Source organism: Malaclemys terrapin, chromosome 2, assembly GCF_027887155.1.
Source record: "Malaclemys terrapin pileata isolate rMalTer1 chromosome 2, rMalTer1.hap1, whole genome shotgun sequence".
NCBI lineage: Eukaryota > Metazoa > Chordata > Testudines > Emydidae > Malaclemys > Malaclemys terrapin.
In genome coordinates this window covers 126,818,063-126,828,327 of record NC_071506.1, presented here as the reverse complement: position 1 = coordinate 126,828,327, position 10,265 = coordinate 126,818,063, and the positions used below count along the sequence as shown (strand labels likewise).

Genomic DNA, 10,265 nt, shown 5'->3' with positions numbered 1-10,265 from the left:
TGATTATCCACCATGACTCCCAAATCTTTTTCAGAGTCCCTGCTTCCCTCGATATAGTGGGCCATCCTGTAAGTACGGTCTACGTTCTTTGTGCCTAGATGGATACATTTAGCCATATTAAAATGTATATTTTCCCAACCAATCAAACTTGCTCTGAATCAGTGACCTGTCCTCTTTATTATTTACCACTCCCTCAATTTGTGTCATCTGCAGATTTTATCAGTGATGATTTTATGTTTTCTTCCAGGCCATTCATAAAAATGTTAAATAGTGTAGGCCCAAAAACTGCAGGACTGTACTGGAAACATACCCCCTCAATGACTATTCCCCATTTACAATAACATTTTGAGACTTATTAGTTAGCCATCTTTAAATCCATTTAATGTGTGCAATGTTAATTTGATACCATTCTAGTTTAATCACAATGTCATGTGGTACCAAACCACCCCAATTCAGTATCTTTTTCCTCTCTATCTTTCTCTTCCTGATTTACAAGATGCTTCTCCATGCTAGTCAATGTGAAGGAAAACATACCCAAAGTCTTGATGGTCTGTGAGGCCCTCCTTATTGGCTGATGATCCCAGGGGATTGACTGGATGCTGTATCCCAGCCAGAGGAGTCTTGGCCTCTGTACTGACTGTCCAGCTCCATTTGGAATGATCTATGAGTGGATTCATCGGTGTTGAGTTCTGCAGTCTATGCCTGGCACCCCTGGAGCTGGGACTTCTGCAGGCAGAGTGGTGGTCCAGCGAGGCTAGCCCTTTCAGGGTGTCTGCTAAGGCTGTAATTTAAAGTCATGAACAACGTTCTGCACATTTATTGCACCATGTAGCTACCCCTATTTCTCATTGATTGCATCAATAAATCCTCCCCCTTTCATCACAAATTAAAATATTTTTCAATAAATTCTTAGATCTCCTTTCACTCTTAAATGACCTTGTTGTGTTTAACCGTTTCATAGAACCTTGCTTTAAAAAAAATTTCTCCTTCTTACAGTTCTCTGGGGCCTAATAAAACTGGGACTGATGCTTTGTGTTGAGTTGAGGCTTACACTAGTTGGTCACATTACTCTACAGAGCTGTGTGTAACTGAAGGAAAATTGTGGAAGTTAATCTGAACTGAGGCCTGTACTAGCCCCCTAGAGTGTGTGTGTGTCAGTCACCCACCACAAAGGGGCTGGGCCCACACCCTCTCACAATACTCGTGACCCTGTGTGTGGGTGCAGTGCCTAGCATGATGGGGTCCAGTTTCCCCACTGAGGCCCCGGACTGCTGAGGGGTCGCCAGGACACAGCGCCATTATGTTCACACTGGGGGGAGGAGGTGGCTAGTGCTGGCCTAGGCTGCACCCCAGGAGGGGGCGCGGATGCTCCTGGGGTTGTGGTGGGGGAAATGGGGGGTGCCTCTGGCAGGGGCCTGCACAACCCAATCAGGACCAAGGTCCGTCCGTCCATCCAGGAATTGCTCCATCCTTCTCTCTATCCCTCAGGGAGCCACCCATCCCAGTGTCTGAGGCACTGACCATCCCTGCCTGGGCCGGTCCCTGGATCCGTCTGTCCGCCCGTCCGAAGGGAAGGGAAGGGCTGCCCCGCGCTGCGCTGCGCGTGGATCCGGGGGCGGGGGGGGGGGGGGGCGCGAGGCTCGGGGCCCCGTGGGCTCTGGCCGGGCGTCGCGGCCCCTTTAAGCCGCCGCGGGGGAGAGGGAGGCCAAGCGCCGGCAGCTGGGAAGAGCGCGCTGACGTCACCGCGCGCTCGCGGTTGGCGGGAGATCCGGGCCGGGATGGCGGAGGGGCCGGAACTGCGCGAGCTGGACTCGGACGGGAGCAGCGAGGAGCTGGTGCTGACCCCCGCCCAGCTTATCCGCAGCCTGGAGCAGGTGGGCGGGGCCGGACGCCTGGGTCCCCGGGTAGCCCGGACTCCTGGGTTCTCTCACCGGCTCTGGGAGGGGCTGGTGGTTACTGCACGGGGGGGCTGGGAGTCAGGACTCCTGGGTTCTCTCCCCAGTTCTGGGCGGGTAGTGGGGGCTGGTGGGTCAGAGCATGGGGGGCTGGGAACCAGGACTCCTGGGTTCTCTCCCCAGTTCTGGGCGGGTAGTGGGGGCTGGTGGGTCAGAGCATGGGGGGCTGGGAACCAGGACTCCTGGGTTCTCTCCCCAGTTCTGGGCGGGTAGTGGGGGCTGGTGGGTCAGGGCAGCGGGGGATGGGAGCCAGGACTCCTGGGTTTGATTCTAGGAGGGGAGCGGCCCCTGGCGGGTCAGAGCGGGGGGCTCGGTGTTAGGCCGGTTTATGGCTCATTGTCCTACTATGCTGTCAGGCCTGGCTGAATGAGAAGTTTGCCCCAGAGCTGTTGGAGAGCAAGTCTGAAATCGTGGAATGTGTCATGGAGCAGTTGGACCACATGGTGCGTGTTTGGGGACACTGGTGGGGTCAGGGTTTGGGAATGGCTGGGCAGGTTCATCTTGTCATTGCTAAACTCCATGCCCTGGGGTCCCGTGCCTAAGCTCCAGCCAGTGCTCCTATCCATCCTCCTCTCCAGTGTCCCCCACAGGGGGTGGATTTAGTTCTGAGCATCTTTGTGATTAACTTGCATGCTCTGCCCAAGCAGTGATGGCTCATGCTTATGTGCCGAGAGCAGCAAGAGCCCCCGTGCTCCTGCCATGTTGCTGGTAGTCACAGAGTTTAATATTGGCAAAAGCTGCTGTTGTTGCCCGTCTGCTATTCCATAGGGCCTTCAGCATAATTGCTGTTCATCCTGGCCTGCAGCTTGTTCGCCAGTGTGGGCTGGTGATGGGGACAGTGCTGCTAGCCAGTTCCTGGTTCTTTATGCAGTTGTTTGCTACAGAGGTGGTGTAAATCTCCTGCGCCAGACAGCCTCGCAGTTGCCTGGATGACAGAATCAACCATCTGCAGTCTTGACCATTACCTGCCCAAATCATATATGCTGCAAAATCTGGCACCTGATTCTTGGATTCCCTTCTCCAAGGAGCTGTCCCACATGTTGGTTCCCACGTCGCAGGGAGGAGTGGTAACCTGCGTTCCTGGTACAGGTGCTCTGTCTGCAAGAGGCAGCTGTAATCTGCCTCTTTCCTGGGGCTCTGTCTGTGGTCATTGGCCTCTGTGTCTTTAGCTGTTGAGTGTTTGAACAGTCTGATATTCCCCCTATGTGCCCCTTCTGCAGGAGTCAAATCTGAAACGAGCCAAGCACGGAGACCTGAAGGTCAGCATCCACCGCATGGAGATTGAGAGGATCCGCTATGTCCTCAGCAGCTACTTGCGCTGCAGGCTTGTGAAGGTAACACTCTGCTGTGCTGTGCCATGGGAACGTGACTCTCAGGAGAGTGGCTGGAGGCACAGCGTTCTGGCCACACCAAAAGCATATTGCTTTGGCCCAGGGCTCTGAGTTACGGTCCCTTGACATGTTTGGTTAGAGTAACCAAGGTTCACCTGGGGAATCCAGTCCTCATTGGTGTCAAGCGCAGCATCTTGTTCTGGGTATCACAGTGACTTGGGGGCGGGGGAGGGGTATCAGTGCTGCGGTGAGCATGTTTATTACCCTATGGAGGGTCAGCAAAGTGCAATCTTCCTCCCGGAAACTCCGTTGCCATCCCGCCTCTCAGGTGCAGACAGCCCTGCGCGGGTCAGGAACTAATCCCAGAGCAGATGCGCCACCTCTGCACCTCACCAATCTGCAGTGACAGATTCCCTCCGGCTATAGAAGTCTGAATTCGGAGAGGGAGAATGCTGGGAGCTGCCTATGACAGAGCTCTCTGTTTCGATCCCCGCTGACACTTCTTTGGGGTTTTTCTTCCCCTGGCAGATCGAGAAGTTTTTCCCCCATATACTGGAGAAGGAGAAGTCCCGAGCGGAAGGAGAGCCTTCCGTCCTCTCTCCAGAGGAGTTTGCCTTTGCTAAAGAGTGAGTAGGTGTGGAAGCAGGCTGGGCAGCAGGGTGAACCAGGTCTACTCTGCAGGCTAGATCCAGGCCTGGAGAACTGGGGTTGTATGCACTCCGGCTCTCCCTTTGAGCCTATGCTTCACATGTATAGATCCTCCCTTGGCAAACTTGGCCGTGGCAGCTTGGTTGGAAAAGGTTGTCCCCTAGTGACCAGCTAACAAGTCCCTCGCTCTCTGTTGGGCCTGCAGTGAAGCTAGAGGCTTGGCCCTGAGTGTTCCTGACAGTCTGGGAAGGGGTTGAAAAAAGATCCCTGCTCAGCCTCTATCAGTCTTGGTGTCTGGCCGCTTGCCTCCTTCCATGTGCATTTCAGATTCATGACAGGAGCCTCTTCCTGCTGCACAACTTCCTCACCCGTTTCCATGCGGCTCTCTGCTGGCAGTTTGTGGCAGGCCATTGGCCCAGGAGGTCTCACTTCAGCCACCCACTAAACTATGCCAGAAAAGTTCCCTCTGCTGCCCGAGTCCTGTCTGTGGGAAGAGCCCTGACTGCCTTTTGTGTCACCTTCCCATGGAGATAGGCTGTGCCCTTGGGCACTGAAGGATTTGTGTGCGCTGTTCTGCTGGAGCAGAGAAGCCTTAATTTCAGCTTCTGCTCCTCCAGACCAAGCCGCTGCTGCTGTGTTCCCGTCGTGCTCGTGGGTTCAACATGTCTTGCTGGCACCTAGAGTCAGTTCTGGCCCAGCAGCTTTTGCCGTGATCTGACTGACGATAAGGGCTGTTTGTTTCAGGTACATGGCGAACACAGAAACCTACTTGAAAAATGTGGCCCTGAAACACATGCCTCCCAATCTGCAGAAAGTGGATCTCCTGAGACTGGGTAAGGGAAGCCCGGCTGCAGCACAGGCAATAGAATTCTAGCAGAGGCTCCCTGGGGACACATCCTGGATGAGCCCTGGAGTCACCTGAAGTCCCAGAGAGCAAGCAGTGTAAGCGCTAGAGCTCCGGCGAGTGCTTGGAAGAAGCAGGTGTCCGAGCACGGCCCTCTCCACGCTGCTGGCCCTTTAGGTGGTCTGGATATGTTCACATGGCCCTCTCCTAGAATCGCTCTCTGGGGAGAGACAAGGGAGTCACCAGGCTAGTCACACTGGTCTCTGTGTTCTGACTTTGCTGCAGTCTCAAGTATGTGTTGGCTGGTGCATTCGGGGTTGGCCAGTCGCCTGTGATGCCCCCATTGCTGGTGCTATTGACCAGCATTGCACTGTGTCCTCATGAGCATCCCAGCTCCTCGTGAAAGTCCTGGAGAGGAGCAGGGACTGTTCACGGGAGTGGCTTGTGCAGCACAAAGTGCCCTGTGCTCAATCACTTGAGCCAGGGGTCAGGGCTCTGAGTGTGTCACTTTCCTTGCAGTTCCCAAACCCAACCTGGACTCCTTTGTATTCCTGAGGGTGCAGGAGAGGCAGGAAAACATATTGGTGGAGCCAGAGACCGATGAGCAGAGGTAAGTGGCCTATTGCTTTTCTGTGCACTGATACGTGCATGCCTTAGAAATGCTATCCTGACTGTACTCTGCTCAGCTTCCCGCAGGGTGCAGGGGGTGTCTCTGTGAGTTGCCTGTCCAGCGGTGGGTGGGTGGGCTGGATGGAGCAGCACTCCTCCTTGCCTAATCTGGTCACGTTGCCACTGCAACTCTGAAAAGCAAGCAGGAGCCCCAGGAGAATGCAGCACCTCTCTCCTCTCGGCCTAAGCTTGCTACTGCCCTTCCATCTGAACCTGTCTCTCTTTCTCCTTCAGTGAATATGTGATTGACCTGGAGGAGGGCTCACAGCATCTGATCAGATACAAAACCATTGCTCCCCTGGTGGCCTCGGGAGCAGTTCAGCTAATTTAAGACACCACAAGACTGAAAGGGGCCAGGCAGGAGGCCCTGCAGTCTGGGGGCGCGAGTGCTGTGCACAGGGCCACCTGAGAGCATCGCTGTGCCAGTCAGCGCATGGACGCATAACAGTTGTGGACAGTTGTAAATACCCATCCTGCCTCCAGCCCGGGGACCCAGCAGCTCAGTTTTTCTGTAGCCTGAGGACAGGAAGACAAACAGTTGGAGAAAGGTGCCATCAGCAAGTGCCCCAGTCTGGGGAATGGGGACACTACCGCCGAAAGAAAGCTGAGCCAGATCTTCCACCCAGCTGCAGCCTCTACAAAGCTGCTGCTCTGTTGTGGAGACAGCAGGTGGCACCATTGCCATGCTTATGCTCTGGGTATTGCAGCCAGCTGGCAAGAAGCCCCTGGAATGAGTTAGTGACTTTTGGAGGAGAATGTGCCAGTGTGAGCGAGGTATGTTATAAAGACAACTGCAAAATCTCCATGTGTGCCTAAAAGGGCACCGCCACCCACTGTCAAAGGCTCCTGTACAGCTAAGTTAGGAGAGATGCTTAAATGTTGTGTGGGGAGCGGATTAGACAATGGATGAGTGCTTGTGTGGGTTTGCAGCAGGTACTAGCGCGGAATGGCCTGGGGTGGGGCTGGTCATGTTTGGAACCTGCAGGAGCTGTGGAGCTCTTACAGGCCAGGGATGGCAAGTAGAATGATTGGCATGAGAGAGCACAAATAAACCTGCGGCGTATCTCTGGCTCTAGCTCTCTATGAGGAGGAGGTGGCGTCTGCATCCCTGACAGCAATTTTGATTCACTTTGATGTATTCGTGGCACCCATTAAACAATCGGTGGCTCTTCCTGAGAGCCGGCAGCCTGTGTTCCAGACTGCGTCCAGCATGGCCTGGGCATGGGTCGCTCGGCCTTTCCCCGATGAGCATTCCAGACTCCAGGTCTATACAAGTACCTCCTCTTGGGTGTAAAGCACAAGGGCACCAGTGCTTACCATGGTCTGACAAAAGCGGGTGGTCTGTGTCAAACTCTGGGAGCGGCACCTTAGTAAGACTGGCATCCTGGCTTGATGGAAAGTTGGTTACCAGGTCTGTGACCCCTTGTGACCTGCCCATCTCCACTTTAGCACTGCCCTTTGCCAGGTGTAGAGAGGTGGTGGAATCTCCTTCCTTAGAGGTTTTTAAGGCCTGGCTTGACAAAGCCCTGGCTGGGATGATTTAGTTGGGGATCGCTCCTGCTTTGAGCAGGGGGTTGGACTAGATGACCTCCTGAGGTGCCTTCCAACCCTGATATTCTGAGTCTATGAGGTGATCCATTCAGCCAAAAAGCACAGTACATAGATTCTCCATTGCAAATAGTAGAGGTGGGGGTGACCGGAAGCTAGGAGTGGAGAGAGTGCTGGGCAGACCCTTCTGTGTGGGGGCTGAAAGGGGAGGAACAATAGCTTAATGTTCAGAATGTGCTAAATACCAGGTTACCTCAGCACAGTGTGAAAGGGCTGCTGCTTGTTTCCTTGATTGCCAGCTTGATGGTATTAATGGGGAAAGGAAGCTTTGACATTAGTACCTCATTAGGTGAATGGGGTGCTGAATGGCCTGAGTGTGGGACTGGAGATTGCTCCCTGCAGAGCAGACAGCACCCTGGGAAGGTGGCTCCTGTGGGGACAGGCAGGGTATCTGCTAAAGCAGCATACACAGCTCACTGAGGCCTTGGCTACACTCGGGACTTGCTAAGGCAGCGCTGTGAAGCGTGAGTGTAGTCGCGCCGCCAGCACTGCGAGAGAACTCTCTCAGCGCTGTATGTACTCCACCTCTCCGAGGGGAATTGGGTGCAGCGCTGCAGGCTCTGATTACACTGGCGCTGTACTCGCTGTGCTCAGGGGTGTGTTTTTTCACACCCCTGAGCACAGCAAGTTGCAGCGCTGTACATCGCTAGTGTAGCCAAGGCCAGTGTGGAGTGGCCACAATTACTCCAACGTGAAGCTGCAGAACTGGAATTCATTTGCAAACTAGATACCATCAGATTAGGCCTGAAAAAGGCTGGGAGTGGTTGGGTCATTACAAAACCTAAATTTATTTCCCTAATACTAATTTCTCCCTACTGTTACTCACACCTTCTTGTCAACTGTCTGTAATGGGCCACTCTCGGGCCACTTCAAAAGTTATTTCTCCTCCCTTGGTATCCTGCTGTTAATTGATTTATCTCGTTAGACTGACTTAACACTTGGTAAAGCAACCCACATCCTTTCACGTATTTATACCTGCTCCTGTATCTTTTACTTCATACATCTGATGAAGTGGGTTCTAGCCCACAAAAGCTTCTGCCCAAATAAATTTGTTAATCTGTAAGGTGCCACAAGGACTCCTCAGTTTTTTAATTACAGGGTAGTGATTCCTGTGGCTACAGGCTTCTCTACAGGTCAGACGCTGCAGCGAAGACGCTAGCTATGCAGACAGGAGGTGTGGTCCCAATGGCATTGGTGTGCAGTGAGTGTTTGTTTGTGCCAGAACCTCAGTGACGTCTGCAGGTTTCAGTTTTGTCTGAGAGCCTGGCCCAGGTGGTGATTATGGAATAGCTGCCCCAGGCTTTGTCTCCCTGTGCTGTTGCACTGCCAGAGCAAATACAGTTGTGCAGAGGATTTGGTGGCTGGCATTTTACCTCTTGAAGTATGACTTTGCTTTGGAGCCATTGCTTCTGGCAGGGCCGGCTTTAGGCCGATTCAGCCGATTCGGCTGAATTGGGCCCCGCGCCAAGAGGGCCCCGCGCTGCAGCTGTTCACCCCGCCCACTTCCCCCTCCTCCCCTGCCCTGCACGCCCCGCCCCCTCCCCTGCTTCCCGCGAATCAGAGATTCGCGGGAAGTCTGAGACTAAGCAGCAGGGGCGGGCCGGCCGGCAGCACGAGGTAAGCTGGGGTGGGGGCGGGAGGCGCGGCCCGTTCCTGCAGGCCCCAGCACGGCTCCCGTGGCCCGGCTCCGGCCCGGTCCCCGCGTCTCGGGCCCCCCCATCCCCCGCGCGGCTCGGGTCCCCCCCCCCCGGCCCCCCTGCGGCGCGGCGTGGCTGGGCTCGGGTCCCCCCCCGGCCCCCCTGCGGCTCGGCTCGGGGCCCCCTGCGGCGCGGCTCGGCTGGGCTCAGGGCCCCCCCCGGCCCCCCCGCGGCGCGGCGCGGCTGGGCTCGGGGGCCCCGGCGCGGCGCGGCTGGGCTCGGGGGCCCCGGCGCGGCGCGGCTGGGCTCGGGGGCCCCCCCGCAGCGCGGCGCGGCGGCTCGGCTCGGGGGCCCCCCCCCGGCCCCCCTGCGGCTCGGGTCGGCCCCCCCGGCGGCGCGGCTCGGCTTGGGGCCCCCCGGTCCCCCCCGGCGGCGCGGCGTGGCTCGGGTCCTGGGGGCGGGGCTTGCAGCAAGCCCCCCCCCCCCCCAGGAATCGGGCCCCGCTCTTGCTAAAGCCGGCCCTGGCTTCTGGTAGTGCCCAGTGTGGAGGTCAGGGACCTTCTCTTAGCTTCTGTCTGTACTGATTTGCTTCAGGGAGAGGAGAGGGAGGTGCACAGCTAATCTCCAAACCCCCAAGGCCACTCCAGTGGGTTCAGCCAATGAACTCTAATGCAAATACATTATCTCCCCACTCCCTGCCACCCTTTGTATGTGCACAGAGAGGGCCTCGCCTGATCAGCTGGTGAGTGCAGGTCAGGAGGGCTTTGGGAGGAATTTCTAAGTGGCTCCAGGGAGTCCCTGTGGCCTTCCTGTTAACTGGGCTTTCTGCCTGCAGTGACTGGTGCTCTGGACAGGGAGTGGCTTTCCCAGAACAACTTTGCAGTAGAGTCCTGCCAGGGAATGAGACCAAATCCCCTTTCCTGGTTCTCCTTTCTCCAGCCCTCCCCTTTCCCCACTCCTTCCTATCTCTACCAGGAGTTTACACAGCATCTGGAGGATAATAGCGTTATAAGGAATAGCCAGCATGGATTTGTCAAGAACAAATCATGTCAAACCAACCTCATTTCCTTCTTTGATGGGGTTACTGATCTAGTGGATTTGGGGGAGCAGCAGAGGTGATATAACTTGATTTTGACACAGTTCCACATGGCATTCTCATAAGCAAACTAGGGAAATTCAGTCTATATGAAATTACTGTAAGGCGGATGCACAACTGGTTGAAAGATCATGCTCAAAGAGTAGTTATCAATGATTGGCTGTCAAACTGGGAGGGGTATCTAGTAGGGTCCTGCAGGAGTCAGTCCTGGTCTGCTACTAGTCAATATTTTCATTAATGACTTGGATAATGGAGTGGAGAGCATGCTTATAAAATTTGCAGATGACTCCAATCTGGGAGGGCTTGCAGGCACTTCAGAGGACAGGGTTCAAATTCAAAACAACCTTGACAAATCAACAAGATTAAATTCAAAAAGACAAGTGCAAAATACCACATTTAGGAAGAAAAAATTAAATGGCCAGCTAGCACTGAGGGTCTCTGCACTGAGGCTGCTGCTGTTGCTAGCATTGGTTGAGT

The 10,265-nt window shown here is 55.1% G+C and overlaps 1 protein-coding gene across 1 annotated transcript; it reads left to right on the top strand.

Annotated features, from left to right (window-relative positions):
• Nucleotides 1-1,749: 1,749 nt before the first annotated feature.
• GINS4 (GINS complex subunit 4) lies at nt 1,750-6,561 on the top strand. Its single transcript, XM_054018522.1, has 7 exons — nt 1,750-1,874; nt 2,312-2,398; nt 3,176-3,289; nt 3,815-3,912; nt 4,679-4,767; nt 5,298-5,388; nt 5,682-6,561. The coding sequence occupies exons 1-7, from the start codon at nt 1,779-1,781 to the stop codon at nt 5,776-5,778; spliced, it is 672 nt and encodes a 223-aa protein (XP_053874497.1). The 5' UTR covers nt 1,750-1,778; the 3' UTR covers nt 5,779-6,561.
• The last annotated feature ends 3,704 nt before the right edge of the window (nt 6,562-10,265 follow it).